This window comes from Lethenteron reissneri, chromosome 26, assembly GCF_015708825.2.
Source record: "Lethenteron reissneri isolate LAM-NWPU_2019-01 chromosome 26, ASM1570882v1, whole genome shotgun sequence".
Classification (NCBI taxonomy): Eukaryota; Metazoa; Chordata; class Hyperoartia; order Petromyzontiformes; family Petromyzontidae; genus Lethenteron; species Lethenteron reissneri.
The window spans coordinates 19899981-19927198 of NC_083804.1; the positions used below are offsets into that span (position 1 = coordinate 19899981).

Consider the following 27218-nt stretch of genomic DNA (forward strand, 5'->3'; position numbering starts at 1 on the left):
CCTTTAGAGAGATAGAGTGGTGAAGAGTTGGGGGCTGCACTTTACACCATGTGGTCTGATAAGAATCACATTTTCAAAGTGTGCCTTGATGAACAGTTATTTTAAACTGGCAAGTGAAGAGTTACCTATTAGTTACCCATTGAGATAGGCTCCTGTCGAGGCCCAGCCTACTTCAACTGAAGCCCCGCCCCTATTCCTGGAGCCTCCCCCCCACCCCCCCCACTCTGTGCTGGAGGATGATTGCGATGATGTTAAAGGACGGGTGCTGTCCAGACTTCAGCACTGCCACATCGGGACAAGCCCAGACGAGGTGCGTGTGTGTGTGTGATCACCTCTCTCACGACCATCGTCAACATTACCATCAATATCTTTGTAATCATTATCAGGAACAGCGACCAGGTTAGCATTTTTCAGCATCATTATCATGAACATCATGAACATCAGCATCGTTATCACTATCAGCATCATCATTGCCTTGAACATCACCCACTATCACTAGCATCATGAAAATCACCAATACCCATACAGTAATTTGATCACCATTGATATCAACACCGTGAAATCACCATGACAATTTCAGACAAGTGATGAAAAAAATCCCCCTATTTATCATGATTACAAATTGGGTGTTTTCATCACCACCATCAGCAGCACATTTAAAAACGCCATATCTCTATTCTCATCGCTATCGTCATCAAAATAGTCATATTCATCATAAAAATCATCATCACCACACACTTACTGTAATAAAAGTTTTGTCCAGTCAAGAGTTTAGACATGCAAGTGTTTTCTATATCACAGAGTCCGTTGATGATTGTTGATTTTAAAAGCAGCGACACGCGGTGTTTTCAAGGGAGCTGACAGGCAGTGATGATGAGACGTTACGTACCTCTCAAGACTCTTCTCTCGTGTTCACGAACACTACAATCATGCCGAACCTCTCGCCACGACTTACCACGCAGCTCACCAACACCAAGAACCGCATGCGTAATATCTTTTGGTCACAGTTATCTACAACAAAAAATAGTTCCATCAAACGTGTACGCTTAAACGGTGACGTTACACCACCGGGTAACCAGAGTGGTCCGCCAATGTGTTGGGATCACTGTGGTCTTGGAGCGCGACAGTGTTGTGTGTGTTGCCTTAAATCGCCTGCTTCGTCGTCGGCTCGTTTATATTTGACATTTTGTCCAATAGCAGTGCTCTATCAGGCAGGGTTGATGGATCACGAAGAGATCATTTTAGCCACACTAGTCGCGTACTAAAGGGGTTTATTCCGTCTTGGAAACGCGAAATTTTGTCGAGTGAATATGGTCCCGAATTATGTTTCGCGCTGAAACTGTAATTCATCACGGTGATCGTGACCGATGCCAATTCTAATGGTGTTTTAGGCGGGCCAGATAGCTAACATTTTGCGTAGCGAGTTGAATTTATACTTATCACTGGAGAAATGTCATCGAAAACCAACAATTAAGACCCCCGAGGTTGATTGCTTTCACTCATAGGGCAGAGTCAGCATAAAGGTCTACATTGCGTAAAGTCTCGTCGTAAAATAAACTGCACAAATAGACGCTACGCATCATCAGCGAACTTCGTAAATGGAGTAATTTGCCTGCGGTTGACTATCACTATGACTATGATGGTGATAGTCACGTTAACGCACATAGAGAGCGGGCAAAAACACGCTGCTGGCTACTCGCGTAACGTAATGATAAAGCCGCGTGGAGATTAGCGGCGACTCGAGCGGGTCTCGAACCTTCACACTCGTGGTGTCCGGCACACTGACGATCCCTTCGTTAAAGGAACGCTGAGTTCGTGTTCGCTGACAGTCGTTTACAGCCATTCATCAATGTAGTAAATGATGAGAGCTTCCCAACACATCACATCGGTCATTGGGGTTGTTGTTTTACCATACTTCATCGCGTCGGTCAGTGCGGGTTGGTGAAGGCGGGCGGGGGGGATGGAGACCGGGAGTTGGGGCAGAGCTGATTCATACATCGCTTGCCACTGATGTTAGTCGTGGGTAGGAAGCGAACTCGAGTCTGTGTGTTCATAGTGCAGTGTGCTGACCACTGTGCAACAACAACAACCGCCATTCACCACTAAGTGGTGGTGACGTCACCACGACGCTTATGCCAGGCTAGGTGCACGTTGAGGCCACGTGAACTGTCAAACACCCGCTGGCAGGAGGTCACGGGCAGACCCAGCAGGTGCCACGGGTCGACTGACTGAGGAGACCGAGATGACTGGCCGATGCACCACCTGTGCCCCCTACTGTGCCAACTTGCTGTGCTTTAGCCACCCGGCGCTCCGCTCGTTGTTGTGAGCGTCGCTCCTCCGCCCTCCGTTGTTGTTGGAGGGCGACTGCCTCTAACTGCCCAGTAGCGTCCTTCACGAGTCTCCTCCACAGAGGCCGATCTTGACACCGCTGGCACCAGTCATCGGCAAGTCCACTCAGCTTCCACGTCCTCCTGTACCACATCACTCCATCTCTTCTCTAGCCCCTTCGATCCGGCCGAACAAAAGCTGTTTAGGCATGCGGTGGCTGGGCATGCGGGCTACATGACCCTGCCAACGCAGCCTTGCCTGCCGGAGGAGCTCACCGATGGGACTTTGTCCAGATCTTTAAAGGATTTGTGAGCTCCTCACACAATCCAGCCTGGTTAAACCCAGGATGGATCGTAGGCAGGCCAGTCTAAATGTTTTTAACCGGCGAAGATGTTCCATTAGGGGGGGTCCACGTTTCGCAAGCGTAGAGAAGGGAGGGAATGACTGTGGCCGAGAAGACCTGAAGCTTCGTGCAGAGCGACATACCAGGGAGCTTCCACACAGCGTTACGCAACTCCCTCACAAACAATAAGCTATGAGATTTGTTTTAAATAAATAAAATGGACTGCATCGGCATATGCGCCTTCTTACAGAGGTAACGGTGGTTTATTCATAAAGAGGTTAACGATGTGGTAAGTCATCGATGACTATAAATGATCTTAGCAGGTATGGAATGGTGCGTGTATGATTTTTTTTTTTAATATTAATGTTCGTTTACTCAGGAAAGTCTCAATGAGTCTTCTGACTCTTTGTCAGGAGGGTCCTGCCAGGTTTTTTCGCAGGAGGAGGGGGTCGATGCTTGCTGTTCATAATCCCAAACAAGTTATTTCAGAATAATCTATCATTTGCTTATGTATATCTCTAAATGTATACGTTGGCACGCGTTAACGACCCTGAAACGCGGGGTCAGTGAATCCGTAGACCACCGCCGAGAGGCAATCCTCTGAACGCGTCTCTGTGTCCACTCCTCGCTGTCCACTTTCGATCTTCTCAGCGCAACCATGAGCGAGATCTCATCAGCCGCTTCCTCCTCTGAACAACAACAACAGCAACAGTCGACGACGGCTGTGAAGCACATCACCGTGTACAAGAACGGCGATGCATACTTCTCCGGCCGGCGCTTCGTGGTGAACGCCAAGCAGGTCGGCTCCTACGAGAACCTCCTGGGGGTTCTCACTCGAGGTCTCGGGGCCAACTTTGGTGCGGTGCGCTCTGTGTTCACGCCACGCGGAGGACACCGACTCTCAGCGCTTGGCGAGCTGAGCAGCGGCGGCGAGTACGTGGCCACGGGTACCGAGCGCTTCAAGAAGCTCCCGTGAGTGTCCCACTGAGCAGCAGAGACAGCTACCAACAGCTGCTACTGCCATCACTACTACTACCATTACTACTACCTACTACCATTACTACTACCATTGCTACCACCACTACTACCGTAACTACCACCAACTGCTACTGCCATCACTACTACTACCATTACTACTACCTACTACCATTACTACTACCATTGCTACCACCACTACTACCATAACTACCACCAACTGCTACTGCCATCACTACTATTACCATTACTACTACCATTACTACTACTACGACTACCATTAATACCACCACTACTACCATTACTACTACCATAACTACCACCACTACTACCATAACTACCACCAACTGCTACTGCCATCACTACTACTACCATTACTACTACCATTACTACTACTACGACTACCATTACTACCACCACTACTACCATTACTACTACCGACTACCATTACTACTACCATTACTACTATAACTACTACCATTACCACCACCACTACTACCATAACTACAAACAGCTGCTACTGCCATCACTACTACTACCATTACTACCACCTACTACTACCATTACTACTACCATTACTACCACCACTACTACCATAACTACCACCAACTGCTACTGCCATCACTACTACTACCATTACTACCACCGACTACCATTACTACTACGACTACCATTACTACCACCACTACTACCATTACTACTACCGACTACCATTACTACTACCATTACTACCACCATTACTACCATAACTACTACCATTACCACCACCACTACTACCATAACTACCAACAACTGCTACTGCCATCACTACTACTACCATTACTACCACCTACTACTACCATTACTACTACCATTACCACCACCACTACTACCATAACTACCACCAACTATTACTGCCATCACTACTACTACCATTACTACTACCGACTACCATTACTACTACCATTACTACCAACTACTACTCCCATTACTACTACCATTACCACCACCACTACTACCATAACTACCACCAACTACTTCTACCATCACTACTACTACGACTACCATTACTACCACCACTACTACCATAACTACCACCAACTACTACTACCATCACTACTACCAATGCTACCATTACTACCACCTGCTATTACCATTACTACTACTACCATTACCACCACTACTACTACCATAAATACCACCACCTACTACTACCATTACTACTACTACTACCATGACTACCACCGTTACTCCAGTCACTCACTCAACTGTCACTTCTGGCGCTACGACGATGGTTTCGGTGCCTGTGTATTTCCCTCGCCCATTCCTCCCCTCGTGTTGAGGACCCGGTCTATCATCACACGTGACTGCAAACTCTTATCCTCGTCTCCTTGTGAAAATGCAGATAAGAGGAATCATCCACAAATTGCACCAGATTCATCCTCTGATCCACACTCATCGACATTTGACTGCGTGGATAAACGTGGGTAACAGGCTTCGCCAATAGTGCCCCATCAGTGCCGATAAGAGGAGGCATGGCTCCAATTTCCCTTGCAGTGAAGTTCATACAGGCTGCGGAGACGTCTACACTCTTTTCCATCACCAAATGTTCGTGTGCATTTATAAAGTCACTGCAGCAAAGGCATTCATCTGTTCTTGAGTTCAGTGTTGCCAAGTTATCGATTGTGTTGCTAGTTCTAGCGACTTTTTGGATTTACCTCGAAACTATATGCTGTCAATTCTTGCGACGTTCCGAGACAATGAACTGATGGCAGATTTAGGAGCTATTACAGGTGTGTAATAAGAATCCGGTATCAGTTTACTCTGCGTAGTGCTTGGTTTCGTGGAATGATCAGTGAGTGACATGATTACAGACATTTATTAAGGATCCTGTGTCAGTAGACACTATGTGTAAAACTCGGTAAATTGTCTGGTGAGCCACAATTCCAGGTGTGTATTCAGAATCTTGCATCAATTTATTTTGCGCAGTGCTTGGTAAATTTTTAAGTGACATTGTTGACGATTTTAGAAGGTCGATCTAGCAGCATCGAGCAACTTGTTCCTTAGGCAATGTTCCACTTGTGAGAGTTGGCAAGACCAGGCTCTAAACAGATCCCGCAGCACCCACGACAATATTTTATGCTGCTGGGTTGTCCGTCACCGTGGAGGTCGTGGTTGCGGTGGTCGCGTTGCCAATGACCCCTTGTCCGGGGTACGCATCTACAGCAGTGTGACTGGAAACGCCAGTTACGCGTTTAACCCCCCCCCTCCCTCCCCATGCCTCCCTCGTGAATAAGTAATGCAGGAGGAGACACGTGTCAGTGATGGGTCTGGCACGTTCCTTGCTTAGCAACGCGTAAACATATCGAGCCTCGGAGGCGCACAGAAACGTGGAACGGCCCGATACTGGGCGCGATCCAACCCGGCTCGTCCCTGCCAGGCTGTTGTGTTCTTTTCTGTTCAGGTCACGTTTCAGGAGCGATAATAATTACATGCGACCAGCGTCGTGCGTAGGCAGACAACGTGGACGTAAATCAAGTGATGGCACACGGGCAAATATTAATGCGGTCCTCGTAAAACGTCGTGCTGCACAGCAAGTCCCGCATTTTTTAAATCCTTTATATTAAGTTCGCTTGCTTGCTTGCTTGCGTGCTTGCTTGCTTGCGTACTTGCTTGCTTGCGTACTTGCTTAGGACCGTGCAAATCTTTCGGTCGTTTTTTAACCCACTTCCCGTGATCCAATCGAGCTGACATTTTGCACACAGACTCGTTGTGCGTGACAATACATTTTCGTGAAATTTTTTCCCCAAAATTTTACACTGTTTAGGGAATTTTTTTTATATTTAATTACCAATTGCTTAATGCTGCCAGACAATCATCTGACCCATAGGTGGCAGCCATCTCAAGACTAGCCGCCACGCATATAAAGGATTTATAGTGAAAAACGTTGTTTTTACGGGTTTACTTGTTTGATGTGAAATGACACGTCCCCCTGTCTTCGTGGGCTGCTTAGCTCCCACGCTAACCTTCCTTTATCTCACGCATATTGGCCTCGTTATAAACCCAGGGAGGGAGCACCTTTCCTGGGCAAGGGGCGGGTAGGATCTTGAAAGAAAGTGAAAAACTTAAAAACGTTATTTTATACTTAAGTCAGTTACTTCGCTCATTGGTTTGAAAGTTTAATATGTGTTTATTGATACGAGGTACAATACAATACAATTTTAATTCATGAAATGACGAAATGTGGACGCATCTAAAGATGCCGTACAGATAAAGTAACACGATCGTCTTGTGTTTAGAGGCGTTTAAACATCGTTCACATGTTTTAGGTTTTAAAGCAGGGAATGAGGTGAAATGACACGAGCCACATAAAGAGTTGAGATGTACATGAAGGTAGAAGAGTGAAGACACTTCCTAGACAGTGTTGTGTTTTCCAAAGCATTACATTTGCTTATAATTAACAAAAACTATAAATAATCAATACCCACACACGCGATTCAATGCACGCATCTTGGGCGTAAGAATAGATTTTAATCGATGACTCAATGCATCATTACATAGATATATGGCACGAATTTCACGGTTAATGTGATGGCTCGTTTGACAGTAAAGGGCTCGCTGAGGTGCCTTGAGGATTTCCAGAGCGGGGCCCGTGCATCGGAGGTCGGCACAGCTCCTCCGAATCCACTCTACCCGCTCATGCCATCACTCTAGTTCCCCAGCATCGCCCTTCTCGCGAGTGAAACTGGATCTGTATCTCAATATCGAGGCCTGGAGGTATCATCCTTTCAGGAGACGATGCCGGGGCCATGTCAAGCCTCGCGTCAATCTTCACGCCATTGGCGCCCCGCCACGTGCATTATTTATCGGCCATTAGTCACCCATGGTAGTGGATCGTGGAGCTGGGCTGAGAAGGCGGTAAATTCCGTCCCCCCCCCCCGCCCCCCGCAAACCTTCTTGGGGTTTCCATTCTCAAGTAACTCGTGAATGTGTTTAAATTATTATAGCCATGCAATGATTCACCACCCCCCGCCTCCCCACCCTGCCAAAGCAATACGATTTTCACGATTAATAGATGCGATTCGTTTTGATTGCCTCCTTTAAGGTGTTTATTGTGTTTTGTTGTCTGCTTTGTTACGATGTCCTTTGCTACATTAGCCTAAATGTAATATCAGTTGACCGGCTTCTTCTTGATCTATTCTTCAACCTTCTGCTCATCCTCGCAGCACCGTGTGCAGTGGCATCCTGTCACCAATGCTCGTCCTCTGTACATGTTCATCATATTGGAGATTTGTTTTGATTATTTCTAAGAGTCTGCTTTGACCATTTACATTTGCTGCCTCCTATGGTTACGAATGCAGCTGAGGTGTAATGGTAAGCACACTGGACATTGCTGGTTAGATTTCCCAATATAGCTCTTTAAACAATAGTCAAGTTTCTTACATTCCCCTACCTCTGACCACCCAGCAGTGTAAATGGTTACACCAAAGTCGATGGGCAGGTCGCATATGGTGGTGTAACATGTAGATATCCCTTCCTCTTCCAAGACCTCGAGCCAGCAAGGAAGAGTAGGCCAAATACCCGCTCAAGGAATTCTCTAGAGCTCCTAATAGTGGAGGCGCCCTTCCATCAGCAGAAGCATGAGCAAGATTTTGTAGGGCTTCACATTTACCTTACCAGGAGCCTAAGGGATAAACTCTTGGCCCTCACGCTTAGACATTGCCTCAAGGTTTCTGTCTCAGTCCTCGGACATTGTCGCCTATATGAGCCCCTGAGTGACAGAGACACCCAGCACCAGGACTCCAACCTTGGTCCTCACAGAGTATGGGCTCTGCTCGTGCTTTGTGAGGACACGGCCATTATAACACTCGGACAGGTGTCTCGTGTCACATTTCTAAGTGATGCGTGTAAAGATCAAATGACGGGAAAACAATCCGAGATGGCTTTGTGTGCTTAACTACGTCTCTTTGTGTCAGTGTTTGTTTTTAATGAATGACACTGGAAGGGGACCAGTTCCTAATGACTAATTGTGGTCACCTTCAGGAGAATTAGTTGAGCAATAATTTTAATTAAAAGAGCCAATGTCTGGACGGTTTGAACAAAGGCTGCAACTAAAATGTAAAGACGATCATTACTGAGTGATGCATATTCTAATGATGTTCTAGAAGGGCTCGAAGATCAAGTTTGGTAGAAATATAAAGTGAATGCATATAACTAGATGAATGTGATAACCCAATATTTCGAATATCAACCCCTGGAGAGTGATTGGTTTTAGTTGAGAAGGTTACCAATTATTCGTAGTTAATACAACTAGGTGCCACTCGGGCCTATAATGGGCATGTCATCAGATAATTGAGTCAGTTTTCTCTAAGGACTTGAATTTGAGGCCTGGGACCGGTGTCTAAAGGTGTGACTTTCCAGAGGTGGGACAAAGTCATTGTTATGCAAGTCCAAGTCGAGTCTGAAGTCATCAAATTCATGACTCGAGTCTGACTCGAGTCCAAGTCACATGACTCGAGTCCACACCTCAGAGGTGGGACAAAGTCATTGTTATGCAAGTCCAAGTCGAGTCTGAAATCATCAAATTCATGACTCGAGTCTGACTCGAGTCCAAGTCACATGACTCGAGTCCACACCTCTGTGACTTTCAACCCATAGGTGCTCCCTCTAGAGTCTAGGCCACCCATCTCTCTTGTGCTTCACTATCCAGTGCTCCCTTTCGACCACCCACTGTTACCTTTAAAAACAGCGCTAGAGGTGGTAAGAGCACAGAACTGGCATCGCTGACATCCTTCATTCAAACATGGATGTCAGCCATACGTGACTAAACTGCGTTTTCGAGTGTAGCAAGCTCACGTTCTCTGCCAGTCACCAATGACTACACAAAAACATCACTTTCATTTTGTCTTTCAATTAATTTAGCCCATTTCCAGCTCTCAGAATGACAAATATTGGTTTCACTGCCTCGATTGTGTATAAAAGAGGGCATCTGAAGGGAACTCGGAAATTCTGTGATATCTGCCTTTCTTCCACGAGCCGTTCTCTCACACGGGGTAATGCACCACCCTGCGAAAATTGCGAAGAGACACTTTGTCTCATGGGATGATTCCAATAGCAAAACTGTCTCAAGACCAGCGATTATCAACTCCAGTCCTCGAAAATTCCCACAGTCCACCTCTTCATGATTATCAATCTTTTTTATGCACAATAGGCTCCATCACATTGCATGCACCTGATGGTTGGTGATCATGGAAAGCTGTACCGTTGGCAAGGGGTCATTGGGACTGGAGTTGAGGAAAAATATATGCCACCCGGTGCTACATCAGTGTGGCGTGGTTTGTAAATAGGACCCATCATGTGGTGTGTGCTTGCGTTGTGCAGGTACAAGCAGAATGGAGCAAAGAAGGAAAACCCTCCTCGGAAGGAGACAAACTCAGAGGAAAAATCCGTATGTGTTTCAAACACACACTCTGTCTCTTTCTCACAAAGATCCCCCCCCCCCCCCGTGTGATTAGCACTGATTACAACCGGAAACGTGCACAAATGAGTAGTGTGGTCAGCTTCATGCCTTGCCACCTTTGTCTCCCCAATACTGATGTTAACTTACCACATCAGGTATCCATGTAACGTTCGTCAATCTAGGAAAGTTCCAAGACTAGATATAATAATGCTCGCTATTCGTTTTGCTCGTGGCACAAATCAAATTTGGTTCACCGGTTTTGTAGCGCAGTGAGTTAACAAACTGTGCCACTGCTCTCCTAATGCACGCCCAACACACCCATGCACAGTATGCTATTCGATGCACATTGTGTGAACACCCTATACTCTACAGTAAAGTGAAATACACTCGCCACACACAGTGTATAACACACGGATGCTCATGAAGTGGGGTGTGAGTGTGTAGATCTAACACAAATCCTGCACTCGGTGCCTGAGACCCACTGCACACTCCTCAACATTTTGCAGAACCCCATAATGATGCCTGAGGGTGGAGCGGTTGGTGCAGTGGTTCGCGCAATGATTGTAAATCCTATCAGCTTGTTCTTTACTCCGTCAGGAGCTGCCGCCCCAGCCTCGCCGCCGTGTCGTCTCCTCACGCTGGAAGAGGCCGACCGAGGAGCCTATCACCATCTTGTACGGACACTGACTGGCTCCAGTTTAATTGCTGAATGTCGATCACGAGCAGAGGTCGTGCGACCCAGAAAACTCACCCACACCCAATAAGGGCGTGAGTTCAATCCAGGGTTGCCATGATTTGGCATGACAATGATCTACCGACGATATAAAGTCTACGATATTATTATCGTGAGAAAATAGTTTGTTATATAGTGCTTATCTCGGCTCCTCTATGTTTTTTCTTTATATTTATTAAATAACAAAAGCACAATAATTAAAGTTCTAAATAAATAACTGTTATTACCTATAAAATGAGTGCTTTCCAAAAATGACTTTGCAATAATTGACAGCATGTTTGATATATGACTTCATCACTGGTGTGGTTTAGCCCATTTAATTATTTATTGTGTTATTAACATGTACCACCTTGCTCACCGTAATAGCCGCTCACTTGATGAGTGACCAGTCTCTTTGTGTGTGTGGGGAGCAGTGGTTCAGCGGTTAATGCGCCGTGCTACGAAACCGGCGACCAAATTTCGATTCCCGCTCACGGAAACACCAGTGACCATTATCTGCACTGGTTTCCTGGCCTCCCCTAGGTCTATCAGCCTCAAATGAGGTGTGATGTGCAAATACTGTCATTAGGGAGACAACGGCGGCTGGGTGTGGTGAGGGCCACCGACTACCTCGTGTGCCGTGCCAGCCTTCATAGGTGCTCGCTAACAGCACTTTCTCCAAAAGTCTGTTTAAACTAGGGGGTAGGGGGGGGGTCTTTCTTTTATATGTGTGGGGAACCGGAGTTGTCGCTGTTAGTTCACTTCACTACAAACATGGTGACCTGGGTTCTATTCCCGCTCACAGCCAATACCAGTGATGATTATCTGAACTGGTTCTGGGCCTCCCCTTGGTCAATTCGGCCTAAAATGAGTACCTGGTGCAGTGTGTAAACATTGCCACTGGGTAGACAAAGGCGGCCAGGCTAATCATTGTATGTGTATGTGTATGCAGTGTGTTTACTAACGGAGACGCAGTCCGGCCTGCAGTCCGCATACTCCTCACGCAGAGGATTCTGGGTAATTGGGAGAATGTGCTCAAGGTCGTGACAGACAGGGTCGACCTACGCACTGGGGCTGCTCGCAGGTCTGCACAAATGCACATGCATGCACACATATACACACACACGTATACAGCCACACACATACACACACATATGTACGCACATACATGTAAGCTCACACGACACTGTAGAGTAACTGTGAATATTTATTTTAGAGAGGCAGTAAGTGATAAGCAGAGAAAAAATGAAGGTCTTGAGCCTGGACTGCAACAGGTACAGGGAGCCAAAAGCACGGATGGCTCTGGGAAGGGAGTTCCAAACTTTCGGGTCAACAGAGGAACACGAGTGACCTGCCACTGAGCAAAAGTTGTCTACTGAAAGTCTTGGCTGCTTGAGTGAGTGGAGGGGAGTAGAGTGCAATGAGAGGAAAAAGGTAGGCACGGACGAGACCATGTAGGAACTTGAAGATGTTGTGATTTTTAATTGGATCGGAAGCCAGATGAACTGTCGGAGTGTTGGGGTGGTGTGTTTTATGAGTGTGGGCGCGGAATCTGGAAGCAGCATGCTTTTCCAGTGTTGATCATCAGTGGTGATCGCCCTGGCCTATGTCCTCTCACCTCCATCCTCTTGGTGTCCCTTAGGCTGTGCACTCTGGACGGCACCGCCGTCCTGAGCGGATCTTTCCTGGAGAGTGGCCTCCATTATGTTGCCGTCGGCAAAGAAAAGTTTCGGAATCTTCCCTACGGGGAAGTTCCACACCCGAAATACTTCCCCCAGCCAGCGAACGGGTGCGTGGCGAGTGCACATGCATGCACGCACACAAAAACAATGTGTACCCAATACTGCAAGCATCTTAAGTGCACTAATTTGGTAGCAGAGGGGAATATTTTGGACCTGTAACCACTATGTTTCTATATTTCGCAGGCTCACAGTCAATGCATACAGACCTAGCATTATCAAAGATTTGTATCGTGTCAAGTATGACCCCACCAAAGATGATATAAGATTACCTTTGGCCCCCAGTAAGTGAAATGTTCCTCTGCAACACGAGAGTCACTAACGACAGCTGTATGGTAGCTGTAGTCCAGATACATGGTGTTATTTGAATAAAGATCACAAAATAGCATAACCCGTTCGTTAAGGAAACCTGATATCAATATTTGGGTTTATACAAATAGTAAATAAAATGTGGTCGGGTGACTCAGGGGTCAGGATTAAACTGGTTTTTACATTTATTGAGTTGATGTCAACTCAGTCAACAAAATAACCTATCAAATAAACTATTTTTTTTCACTTAATTTAGGTCAATTCCACTTCTACAAATGTAGAATATCAATTTCATTGCCATATAGTGATGTTTCATGAGAATTTTTGCCAGTTTCAAAGTATGAAAAATAATAATAAGTTTTACACTTTCTGGCAATCAAACAAGTGATCCTTATGGCGGTTCTCTGGGGTACCAAATAATACTAAATGGCCAAGGCAATTAAATATTTTATTTCTGGGACACCATTTTTTCCACGACTGGGGTACCAATCAATCCGAAATTGGTGCTACTCCGCGATGTCGAAACGCAGCGAAGACGATTATTGCGCTGAAACCCTAAACGCTCGTCCGCACCGTGGTGGTGCATCGTGCACAGCTCGTCGAGATGAGTCGATTGCCGCATCGCCGACCATCAACAGACTAAACTTTACTGCATCACGGACATTATGTGAGAGCCGGGGTACTATGGTAATATGTTTAAACACCAAATAGATAATTTTGCAAGGAATCAAGTCTGCATTAACTATACGTGCTTGTGGTGAACATGAAAACAAACATGCTCTGATAATATATGCATTCATCTTCTTGGTTCTTTCGGTAAAGTCACGTAGAAGGGAAGTAATAAAATAATAAAAATTAAACATAATAAAATAAAATAATAAAAATAAAACATAATAAAATAAAATATTATTATTTTATTTTATTATGTTTTATTTGTATTATTTTATTACTTCCCTTCTACGTGACTTTACCGAAAGAACCAAGAAGATGAATCCCTGCAGTCACGAAAGCTTTAAATCGAAAAATATATGCATTGTCTTTGACACTGACTGGCCTACACAAAAAGAAGGCTGTCTCTGGTATCGGCCAATCAGTTTCAAAGACAATGCATATATTATAATCAGAGCATGTTTGTTTGCATGTTCACCACAAGTACGTGTGGTTAATGCAGACTTTATTCCTTGCAAAAGGTATTTATTTAGTGTTTGAACATCTTAACACCTGTTTTATTGCCAAAAAGGGTAAAACCTCTTATCATTTTTCATATACATCGCAGGATGTATATGGAAAAGTGTGACCCATACAAAGTGTGTGAATATGAAAAGTTAACTTGATGAAACCTCAGGAGCAGTTAACTTCTTTAGCGTGACCCTCTCTCAGCCACACGGTGCGATGCACAGCTCTACGGTAATTCCCAATGGACCCTTCATCTCATGCATGATGACAATAGCACAATTGTAGTCAAAAGTAATATGAAAAATCTAAATAGTTAAAAAGCACTACATGAAGGGTCACAGCAATTCTAATTAATGTCCCCAATTTGGCTATTGTGAGTTCATTGAGACACCCAGGCCCAATATATAATTGAACCGGGCCCTCGAAGGTACTGGCTTAGTGTGGTGTCTAAGTGTTCTGAGCATCTCGGCTGCCCTAAAAACATTAACATTTTCTATGCCCTGTGACCCTGACTTTCTTTTGTGGGAATCTGTTATTTCTGCAGGCCCAAACCTCTGTTCCTGCCTCCAATTAAAAAGAAGCTATCGAGAGTAAGTGGAGTGCACATTGTAATGCCTATACATATTTATACCAATCATTTCTGGTTTGTGTTTAGAGGTGTAACATTGGCAGAGCAGATGAAAGGACATTGGCACAGTGAGTAAAAATTATAATACTGATGGTCATAATGGTGACGATACAGTTATTGGAAAGCCAATGAAGTGAATAAAACTATACAAACATTGAGACGTAACAAAAGGAAAACAATATAAATGAGACCGAAAAAAGTAAATTCCTGAATCAAATCATGACCCCGAATCATAAAAATCCATTCAATAGCTGGAGGGGTTGAATTGTTATATACCGAGTAGTGGTGATGATGATGATTTTGCTAGTGGTGATATGGATGGAGATGGTGATTATGGAGATGATGATGGTGATGAAGAGGATGCACGTGTGTCTCCCCTTGGCAGACGTCTGGGAGATCTGATCACACCGCTAACTTGAGGGAGACATCCTCCCAGCGGGAGGGAGCTTTCTCTGGTGACGGTGAGAATCCACCCTCTTCATATCACTTCATCGTAATTATCTGGCATCGTTGTCATCTGCCTCAGTCTCTCAGGAGGATCGTGAATGTCATGACAAACTAGTACCATCGTAGGGCATCACCCGTAACATTCCTGTATACTTTGAGCAGCTATGGCAACTTAGTACAGTATTCCAATGGCATAGAGAGACGTCATTGCCTTTAACCAATTAAAATTGAGTATTTATACAATTGTGTTGAATGTAAAAAGAGTCGTCTACATCGCACACAACCCCGGGTAGTCATGTGGTCTCTCTCTATGATCTGACTGGAAGGTGCCATCCCTGTTGCCGACTTGGAGGAAGCACCAATCCAGCAGCGATTTGTCCAAATTTGGATAGCTATGTTTTTTTTACAATATTAAATGATACGGCAACCTGTCAGTGACGAATGCCTAAGCTGAGTGTCCTGAAATTGTCTTTGTGTACCATGCCCTTAATGCTCGTGTCAGCAACAATGAGTGTCGTGTGTTGAGGCTTAGGTGTATTATTGTCCCTAATCAGAGGCTAATAATAGCCATGTCAAGACTATGCACCATGTAACAACACATGCATTGGTTATCACTGCATAATGAGTGAATAAGTTCCTGGTGGTCGCATTAGTGGTGCGTGGTGGCAAACGCTTGTGATCCTAAGCTCGAGAGCAGAATGTTGGTGGATCACACGGATTTGTGAAACGTCCACACTCACTGGCCTACAAGGTAGCCAGGAATTGAGAGGTCACTCATGTCATCTCTTTTTCATTTTTCTCTTTAATCTAATCGGCGGGCCGCTACAAGAGCAATGGCAGAACACATCTGGCGCACAGTTGAAGACCCCTGCGATAAGATCGCTGTTCAACTCAATGGTGATCCCAATTGTAATAATAATTTGTATTGGTCAGGAAAGTCACACTGAGTCTCACAACTCTTTTTTTTCACTCGGGTCCTGGATTATGCTACTTGATCAATACCTACGCTGAGTGTTTGGAATGTTCGAGGACTATCCAGAAAAAAAACCCACCACACATACTCTCAAAGATATATTCAGCAATATATTCAAGAATATATTGCTGTAGTGGCACCTCCTAGCCACATCACAATCAACAATACCTGATATTCCTCGGCAGTCTTCCATCCGAGCAATAACCAGGCTCAAACCTGTTTACATTCTGAGTTCCGACAAGACGACTGCATTCAGGGTGATTCAGTCTTGTAACCCTATTCAAGTGAATGTCAATTTTACATGGAATCGCCCATTGACGAATTATGATTCCTGCTGGAATTGCCCAGTTCAAGTTATGCTAATGGAGTATAGCATTAAGTGCTGTTCTATGACTGTTAGCTATCTTGTGTGGGTGGAGCGGTGGTGCAGTGGTTAACACACCGCCCTATGAAACCAGTGACCCAAGTAAAATCTGCGACGAGTGATATCCAAAATGGTTCTGGCTCCCACCTACGCCTTTATCAACCCACATTGAACCAGTGTGGTGAAATATGATCAAACAACCCCTGTGGCCGAAAGGTGTGGGGAGAACTTCATCCAGCAGTAGATTGAGAAATATCTTTACAACTCGCATCGTAACAATATCCTGATTACTAATCAAGTATATAATTACAATAACCCCCCCTCAAATCTTTGCACCTGATGAGTTAATGAGTTAATGATGACGTCACCCTGCTGCTGCTCTATATAAGAACGGGAGACAGAGCAGAGCCTCGCCATTCTGGCGAATTGCCCGATGAGGGGGAAACCGCCCTGGCTTGCCAGGGGAGACACCAGGAGCATCGAGGTGATCCTTCCAGCCCGTCCGGATCTCAAGTGAGACCTAGCCACCAGCCCCGAGGCCTGCGAGGGCCCTGACCGTGTGGCCAGGGATGACCACGCTGCCAAGAAGTGGGGACTGCTGGAGAATGGAGACGAAAATCGCAACAGACGAAGAGGGGAAATGGCGAGAGTCAAGGACCACGAGGGCCACCCGAGTTGCTGAAGGAGACCGGGATGACCGAGCCACCCAGCTTATGCTCGCAGCAGATGAAAAGGAAGCAGGGAGTGCGTCAAAAGAAATGAATGCCACCTGCAATGCTGAGGGAGCCTGGGACGACAGAGTCGGCCAGACGGTGACTGCAGGAGACAAGAAGAAGACGCGGCGAAAGCAGAGGGCCACCGACACCACCTACGCTGCCGGTGGGGACTGGGGCAACCAGACCGACCCGCTGGCAGCAGGGGGATGCGTGGAGGAGGCATGGAGATGGATGGAGGGGAACGTGGCGGAGGCACGGCAGAAGGAGAGGATGGAGGAACTGGATGGGAGGGCGGGAGTTGATGGAGTGGGTGAGGGAGGCCGAGGAGAAAAAGGTACGGCGTCCGGACGCAGAGATGCGGGTGCCCCCGAGCGGAGGGTGGGGAACGAAGCCAGAGAGACGCCAGCAACCCTGGGGCAGGGGGAGGCCCGGAGGGAGAACGCGACAGTGGACGCTGGACCGGTGGGAGCTGGGAGGCCCCGGGAACGAGACGGGCAATGGCGAGGCGGGGCAGGGGTGAGTCTAACACCACCTCATGTCAAACGACATAATTGCGTCAGAGTAATGATGAAGGACGAGGTAGCAGAAGAAGTGACCATCGACCGAGCGACCTTTGTACGGTCAATAATGATGGACTTGCTACAAATAGAGCCGACAGACTTGTACTGTTTGATAACTCTGCCGGGAGGGAGGGCGTTTGATGTAAGCTTCAACTCAAGCCCCCTGCTACAAAGATTTATGACCCGCTTCGAGGAAAAGGCGGAGGAGAAGCCATTGATGTCAATGAAGCTACAACTGTTATCAGAGCTGGACACGAAGGTGGTGACTATTTTCCTATACAATGAAGCCCTACATGACCACGACGTGGAGGTCTGGCTAAGACAGCACTGCTCGGTACTGTCGGGCTGTAAAAAGGTGAGGGACTCAGTGGGGATATGGACAGGGGCAAGACAATGGAGGGTGCGGCTGAAAACAGAGGGAGGGACCTTGAGACACATCCCGAGTGCCCTGAACATAGGAGGCAACCGGGGATATGTGGTGTATGCCGGACAACCTAAACTGTGTAGGAGGTGTGGGGGCAGCGGTCACCTGGCTGCAGTGTGCAAGACAAAAGTCTGCTATAGATGCAAGGCACTGGACCACGAGGTAGAAGAATGCAGTGTTCCGGCACAATGTAACCTCTGCGGTAGCCGAGAACACCTGTACAAAAATTGTCCGGAGTCGTACGCCAACAAGGTTAGGGCGTATAGGGTAGGAGGAGCGAGGGATGAGGAAGGGGGTGGGACCAAACTGGACCTGGATAAGGAACTGGTGAGGGAAGGACGTGGGGAGGTGGCTGAGCAGCAGCCACCAGCGACGGATGGAGGGGGAGAAGGGGAGAGGCATGCAAAAAGAGCAGAATCAACATCGAGCGAGCAGGAAGAGGGGCTGGCGGGGGAGGGGAGTGACGGCATGGGCAGCATCTCCGAGACGACTGTGGAAGACTGGGCGGAGGCGGTGGAGGAGGATGAAGGAAAAGGGGAATGACAGCAGGAGGAAGGCGGTAGCGAGACATGGGAGGGACCAATCGGAAGGAAAAGGAGGATACGGAGAGCCCCAAAAAGAGGCGCCCCTTTAGGCAGCACGGAATCCTCGGACTCCTCGCTGGACACAGAGGCCTCGAGGGAGGGGATGGAGGAAAGGGTGGAGAGCCGGCGCAGGGGGAAACCCTTGAGAACAAGGGGCAAAATGAAATTGCGGGAACTGGCGAATGAAGGCGGTTATGGAGGGCGAGCGGAGAAGGCCGCTTCGGACTGAGACACATCTTTCCATGGCGTCCGTAAATGTGAGGAGCTTGAAGGGAAAGGGGAGGAGAGGAGCAATAATACAACTGCTACAGGCTACCAAATGGGAGGTGGTCTTCCTCCAGGAATGCCACCTACCATACACCCTGGGCCGGGAGGAGCTGTTGGAGAGCTGGGATGGCTACTACTTTTGGTCCGGGAGTAATGAAAATCGATGCACGGGGGTGGTTACCCTCCTAGGCAGGAGGGGTATACAGATAGTCGGGTCCCAAGAGGTGATCCCGGGCCGCCTCCATTATGTGGACGTGTCTTATGGAGAGGCAAACCTGAGACTAATAAATGTGTACGCCCCCACGACGTGCACAGAAAGAGTGGACCTATGGAATAATGTAGCGACCCTGCTCGTGACGAGAAGGCAAGTCATAATGGGGGGTGATTTTAACTGCCCGTTGTGCCTGGCAGACCTATTATCGGTGGCTGGGAGGAGGAGGCTGGACCCTTCCTCTAGGAAGTTGAAGGAGCTGATAGAGAATTTTAAAATGACTGACACCTTCAGAAAGGTACACCCGGTGAGACCGGGATACACGTGGTCGGATAAGGGTGGTAGAACGCAATCACGAATAGATTTCATCTTTGTGTCTGCCAATGTGAAGGTGGATGGAGCTGACCTGGAACCCTTCCCCTTGTCAGATCACGATTTGGTGAAGGCAAAGCTCGGTATTCCAGGTGGCCTGAAGATGGGGAAGGGAACCTGGAAAATGAATGTAAGCCTGTTGGAAGACAGAAGGGTCGTGGAAGACTTTGTAAGGAAGTACGAAGACTGGACGACCCTGCAGGAATGCTTTGCCACGAGGGTGGAGTGGTGGAGCATGGTGAAGGGCCGGATAAAGGCCCTCTTCCAGACACATAGTAGGAGGAGTGTAAACAGGGAACTGCAGCTGTGGAACGCTAGAATCGAGAAGAAGCACAGGTTACTTGAGCTGGGATTCCCGGTGGGTGAGGATATACGGAGATTGAAGGGAAGGTTATCCTCGGTATTGGAGAAAAGAGTCAAACAAATGGCATACAGGGCAAGAGTCAGGGCAACGGAACAGGGAGAGAAATGTACGAGTTTCTTCTTTAAGAAATGCAAGGCAGGAGACAACACACTTAGGGAATTGGTGAGTCCGGTCAGAGGCAGGCAGGCAACGACAGAGGGTATGATAGAGATAGCGGAGGAGTACTATGGGGAGTTGTATGGGAGGAAGGGAACGGATAGGGGAATAAGGGAGGCACTACTAGGGGAGCTAAGACATGAAGTTAAGAACCCAGAGGTACTGGGAGGGAGGATCCAGATGGAGGAAGTGGAGGAGGCAGTGAGGAGGCAGAATAAGAATAGGACGCCAGGACTGGATGGAATTCCAGCAGAATTCTATATTACATTCTGGGATTTAATGACAGGGGACATGCTGCAGATGTATAGGGAAATGCTGGAGGGTGGACTGGTGCCAGAAGAAGTGTGTGAGGGGCTCATCATACTGATGTATAAGAAGGGGGACCGGAGAGAGTTGGGAAACTGGCGTCCAGTTACGCTCCTGAACTCGGACTACAAGATTATGGCAAAAATAGCTGCGACGCGCCTGGGGAAGGTGGTGGAGGGAGTAGTCGAACCCGACCAGACGTGTGCGGTGCCAGGAAGAAGGATTTCGGACTCCCTGATTTTATTAAGGGAGGCAATAGAGGTAGAAGGAGAGAGGGGATGCCCCCTAGGGCTTCTTAGCCTGGATCTTGGGAAGGCTTTCGACTGCCTCTCGCACGAGTATATGTTCGCAGTGTTGGAAAAAATAGGAGTGAGGGGACCCTTGGTCGATTGGGTGAGGCGTCTTTACCAAGGGCTCAAGACCAGACTACTGATAAATGGGGAGCTCTCAGGGACAATTCCAGTAGAGTCAGGGGTGAGACAGGGGTGCCCGATGTCCGCGGTTCTATTTGTAATGTGTATGGAACCCCTTGCACAGGCAATAAGAAACAATGAGGAGATTAAGGGAGTGACCATCCCCGGGAATAAGGAACAGGGGAAGGTGGCGCTATATATGGATGACGTAGTCGTGCTATGTAGGGACGTGGCATCAGTGTGGGGGGCCATGAAGGAGACAAACCGCTTTGGCCTGGCCTCCGGCTTGAAGGTGAATGCGAGGAAGAGCGAATTGATGGCCTTCGGGGACCCGAGACTATTTGAGGGCCGGCCGCCTGAGTTGGGGATAAAGACGGAAGAAGTCAAGGTCTTGGGAGTGTCCTTTTGCCGAGAGAGGTCGGCGGAACGAAACTGGGACGGGAGGATAAAGCAGGTAAAGGGACAGTTAGGCAAGTGGGCCGGGAGACGGCTCACGATGGAAGGGAGGATTCTGGTAGTGAGGGTGGTGGTTTTACCAACACTCAACTACCTCGCATATGTGTACCCGCCAGGTAGGAGGGAGGCAAGAATCCTGGAATCGCTGTTGTTTAAATTCATTTGGGGAGGCGGGATGGATAGAGTGAAGAGGGTGGTGATGTGTAAACGCGTCGAGAACGGGGGGAAGGGTGCCCCAAATATTGCACGTGTGCTGTCCTCAATTTTTGTGTGCAACACTTTGAGGTTATTCTTTTCCGAAGAGCCCCGGGGGAAGGCCGCATGTTATTTAAGGTATCGCCTGATGTGGCTCCTGAGGGGGCTTGGGATGACCCAATTACCGGCGGGCACGCCCTTGGCCTGGCCACAAGGATGGCTGAATGCGGCGGTGGGTGACTACATAAAAGTGTACAATTTGAGTCAGAGAGGGGGACCGTGGAACTCCAAGGAGGTATTGGCCAAAGTAAACGAAGGGGAGGCCTGCGAGGGGGTGATGGGCGCGAAGAGGACTATGTACCGTCAAGTGTGGAGGAACACTTCATCAACGGCGCTCACAAAAGAACAGAGAGATCTGTCCTGGTTGGCGGTGTGGGATAGATTGGAGACGAGGGGCTTCATGTTTTCTCGCCGAATGGCGCGTTCGCCCAAATGCCCGAGGGGCTGCAACACAGATGAGGACGCGGTGCACGTCATGGTGAAGTGTCCCTTCGCACAGGAGGTGTGGAGACTGAGCAGTCCGCTGTTGTCCTGGTTTTACCCGTCGCAGGTGATAAGTCGGGACATTATGTGGGGAGTCTTAAGGGAGGTGCGGGGAGATGACAGAGATCGAATGTGGGCCATAATAGGCGCGACAAAGGAGGCCTTGTGGGGAGCTCGCAGAAAAGAGTTGGATGGGTCCCCTATATCACCGTTGGAGGTGTGCTACTGGGCAAGGAGGTTGCTAGAAAGGGTGATGGAAGTAGACCGGGTTAGGCTGGGATACAAGGCCGCAGGTGTGAAGTGGAAGTGGCCCCTACCCGGGGTGGGGTAGCGAGGGGACCGGCGGGTATAGGGAAGGGATAGTAAAGGATGGCCATGCACATTTTAGCCGGCCTGCTAAGTCGTGTGGGCAAGGAATGTACGTGTTCGATCGGGGGAAGGCGATGTGATGGAGCAGCGCATGGGTGAATGGTGGTGATGAATGTAAATAAGGGGAACGGGGCGGTGTGCGTTATGGCGGCGAGCTTTTTTTTGTTGCATTGTATGTGGGTGGAGCCCGCGGATGTGACGGAGACTCGAAGGGGCCAACGGGGCGCCCGCGAAGGAGCGGTTTTCAGTACTCTCTTTGGTTTTCCTTGTACCCGCTGAGAAGTTAATAAAAACCTTTAAATCGCAATTACCAGCGAAACGTCGTACTCAAATTGTAAATGTTGTGGTTTCACGCTTCAACACACCGGTGGGCTAAAGCAGGGAACTATTTGTCCTTTGTCAACGTGACACTTTTTTACTGATTGGCCGTGTCGGGTGGTGGAGGGTTACGACACATTTATAAATAACGCGATCTAAACCCAAAAACGTTGATTTATGAATAATATTGGTCGCGAAAGCCTACGTGTTAAAATTACTTTAAATTATGACATTATTTTGAAGCTACACATCTTGTTTGGTGGTTTCTCATTGTCACTGGTGTTGATATGAAGATGTTGATGACATGATGATGATGATGATAACACATGTCCCTTCTTCAGAAGACAGAAGTGTCTTCCAAGCATCGGAAAGCAGAGAAGATAATAACGAAGTTACAGAGGTGTCAGAAGATAAAGACACAAAAGTTGAACTACCTATTGACCAGGTACATATATATCTAACACACGTGTAACGATGCATTAGATCATCGATTCATATAAATTATTGAGCTCACAATATATTAATCGAGTTGTGCTTGTAATAACTGATGTTTTTTTAAATTTGTATATTTTAATGACATTAGTTCACGTGACCCTGCATGCACGAATGGCCACAATTATACCATACATTTAGTTGATCGTAACTGAGAGATGTGAATTTTTATTTTGATCTAGAACTTCTAGAAGGCTGAAATTTGGCACAGGTATAGTCGAGTGTGCTTATGACTGGAATATTTCTGAAAAGCTAATTTCGCGAATTTGGTCCTCTAAAAATGACAGTTTTCACTCATAGTCAAGACCAGCTTAAAGTTCTACATTTCTCTACATTTTCTCTAAGTCTCATGCTAAACACCCTATTGAGTGAAATGCTGAAGCCGATAGAAAGCAGGGAAGCCCAGTATGGTTACAAGTAAACATACATACGGAGTGGTAGCTCTTGTAATCTCTCATTTACTTGATACAGCTGTCGTGGCTGTGACGGTTCCACCTGAAGACGGAAGCTTGTGTTGCCTCTGAAACCTCGTGATTTTTATTTTATTTTACTTTTATTAATTTAATATTTTTTACCTACGTGACTTTACCGAAAAAACCTAATAGTATGAATCCTTGCAGTCACGAAAGCTTCAAATCTAGAATTAATACACTGTGCTTCCACAAAAACAAAAGTACAGTACCAAGTTAATTGTGGTTCACTGTGGGAGCATGTACTGTTATCAAATGCCCATTAATGCTGGAATGATGTGACGTGGATGGCAGTAATGGAAGTTTTGCACACTCGTGACTGCCAGTGCCTCCCATGCAGTGATTGCGTTCATGAACACTCCACTTTGCGTTGACAGCTCGTGGCAGAGATTGTGGAAGAGGAGATGGAGGAGGAATGTCATGACCGACGGAAATCTCCACGTCACCTCGCACGTGGCGCTCTTGCCAGACCCCGTCATGACTCCCCGCCTAATTCCCCACGTGACTCCCCAAAAGACTGCGCTCGTAACTATCTACGTGACTCCGTACGCGACTCTGTACGCGACTCCGTACGTGACAACGCTCGTGCCTCGCCGCATAACCGCGCTCATGACTCTCCGAGAAGGGGTCTCCGTGACTCCCCATGTAGCTCCCCAGGTGACTCCCCACGTGACTCACCTCGTAACTCCCCACATCACCACAAGCGTGACTCTCCGAAAAGGAACGGTCGTGACTCCCAACAGAAGTCTCCACATAACTCTCCTACTAGGAGCCCACGTGAATATCCACGTGAATCTCCTAGGGCACAGCGTGAGTCTCCATGCAACTCCCCACGTAGCTCCCCACGTGAGCGTGCGCGTGACTCTCCGAGAAGAGGACTACGTGATTCCCCTTCTCGCCCCGTCAGCGCCGCTTCTTCCGTGTACTGATGTGTCTTCCTCACTCGGTCCACAATGGCCAACACTGAACTGAATCAACTACAATTCAAATTGTATTGTTTCATGGGTTAGTTGTTATGTTTCTTGATGATGAATGGGCCGAGACTATCCCACTCACTCTAAATGATTCGCTAATGTATCTGACACTTGATTCCTGGCTCCTTGCTTTATGACAGTCCCGAAGACACAGACTTCAGCCCAGAGGCGGCTGTATAGCTTGGGGCCAATCATGCTTGAGAGCACTGAGCTGTATTTCTGGAGATCTTGGGTTAAAATCTTGGTAAAAGCCACCCAAGATTTATCTCGGATCTCAAGTATAGATTATAGTCTCATCCCAAACACCAATAACTGTACAAAAACACAGTTTTTTTAGTTAATTTGGCACGAAACATTCCATCACTGAAAACAAATATTTCCATATGAATGCCATGCAATTAATATATTATCCACCAATAGTATATGCATTGAAGGGATCTCATTAGAATGTCTGTGATGTCCATCTTCTGAAGGCTGTTCTCCTAACAGGGTGATGTTCCACTGCTATTTGTGAAGCTCTGAATAGTTATTCCATCATCTCGTGACAACATGATGCCAATATAACAACACAATTGGAACCAATAAAAAATATTTCAACCCAAAATTCAATGGCGCTGGCTCATTCCTCTCACTTGGCAAACCCTTGGCCCTTGTAAAAGGATGTAACCGCGTAGTGCAGCCATTATTTGAACAACCATTGTCATAATTAACAGCCATGAGAAATCCACTGCTGAAGCCGTGGATTTCTCATGGCTGATTCTAAGATCCACCTGCACATTTGACTTCATACCTCCCATCTTCTCAGTGGATGTGTTATCAGATGTATTTGATTCCTTGGCTTCCCAGGCCATTATTATTGATCATTGGCCATGATACCTTCTAGCAAATTGTCCTGCCCAAGACTTTTCTGAAAAGTTGTAATTATGGAATTAACCTGCAAATGTTTGAGGCATCATTCCATGATTGTGGTATGTCATTTAAGTGTAAACATGCCATGAACAAATCTGTTAATGTTCCAGACGGCCCTGATTTTTATTGTAGTCATCAAAATATTTGTTCTGGATAATAATGCTTTGAGAGGGTGCCCAATATGTCAATTGATACATACAGAGCAAGCACTTACTCGTTGATGATGTGCATTGTTATACCATCTGGTGCAGGAGCTTTTCCAAATTTGATTACTTATGGATTCCAAAATATATTTAAAACGTCTAATGAAAAGGTCTGCTATTTAAAGAGACGTGTCTTAACTAGCTATACATATATAATTATTTACTCTCTGAGATGCAGTGCTGCAATATTTACTGTGGTATCGTGGAAACATTTATATTTAAATATGTATTAATCATGAGTGACTGTCAAACTTGTTATTGAACACATACTCTTTACGGGCGTGAAGCTCATCACTGCTGCGACTTCTCACACAAAGCCGGGTGCTCCAGCCACAGTTATCGGCCACGACAGATCATGGGCCAAAGCAAAATTGTTGTTGAAAGATGTTGAACATACGTTAGCTCAAGCCTCCCATAAATCACGTGACATGTGCGACCATCCCCATACTGACTCCCTCCCTTCTCCACGTCCCGTGTGAGAACGGACACGGCTGTGGAGTATCCAGGACATTAGGTAGCCTCTTCTTCCCTACCATCTATCCTGACCCTTCGTAGTCTACAATTTCCATTCCTTTTCCTCTTATTTTGCACTTTCTTTTTCCTCTTATTTTGCACTTTCTTTTTCTCCGTCCTTTGTCTTCCTTACATAATTCCCTTGGCTCTTGTGGTGTGCTCTGGGTAAACGGTTGCGAGTATGGCTGAGTGAATTATTTGATAGGCAATCACTTTCAAATTGTTATCACTTAATTCACTTGTATTTGCCACATCAAGAAATTGGACACACAATATTTGTGTCACCTCAGTTAGTACCGACGAGTGACGTATCTGGTCTGAGCTTAACGACTACTCATAAAAAAAACAAATTCCCATTCTTGTTTAGCAGCAGCCGGTGATTGGCTGTGGCTTAAAAAAATTCAAAGCAATGCATGCTTGTCATGCAACTAGCGCCCTGGCATCCGCGTTGGCAGCACCACTACGGAAGATGCACCAGGGCTACATTCAGAGCTACCGTGGGTGGAGGTGGCAGTAACCACACACGCTCGGGGGGGGGGAGCAGAGCAAGCTGGAATGACAGCGAAGGAGGGTGACTGGCTGTTCAGTGAAAATCCACATTATACACTGCGTTGAGGCATTGTTGGACACACAAAAACAATTAGCAGGGACTCATCTGACTGGGTTTAAGGATACACTATCTCCTCTGGTCTCAGCTCCACAATGTTGGTTGTGTATAGATTCACACTCCCAGCGATTCGATGAGTCGTTACGATTTTGGTCGTGGTTTGATTGAAGAATTGATTATTGTCCCATTATTACCGTCTCATTTATATCGTTTAATGTTCCGTGTCGTTTGTCCAGTTTTGTTAACTCTGTTAGCCTGAATGTAACGTGCGCATATCATTTGCATGATTACACTTATGATTTGATGCACATATTAGTGTAAGAACCGATATTAGTAATGATTTATGCATCATTATAGTCCCAA

The 27218-nt window shown here is 46.8% G+C and overlaps 1 protein-coding gene across 1 annotated transcript; it reads left to right on the forward strand.

The window, feature by feature from the left end:
* The first annotated feature begins 150 nt into the window (after nucleotides 1-150).
* LOC133347408 (doublecortin domain-containing protein 2-like) lies at nucleotides 151-27218 on the forward strand. The gene is made up of 10 exons (XM_061559653.1): nucleotides 151-310; nucleotides 3323-3643; nucleotides 10007-10073; nucleotides 10683-10759; nucleotides 11750-11881; nucleotides 12440-12586; nucleotides 14566-14611; nucleotides 15035-15110; nucleotides 23029-23132; nucleotides 24027-27218. Exons 1-10 carry the CDS (start codon nucleotides 237-239, stop codon nucleotides 24576-24578), a joined length of 1596 nt encoding a protein of 531 aa, XP_061415637.1. The 5' UTR covers nucleotides 151-236; the 3' UTR covers nucleotides 24579-27218.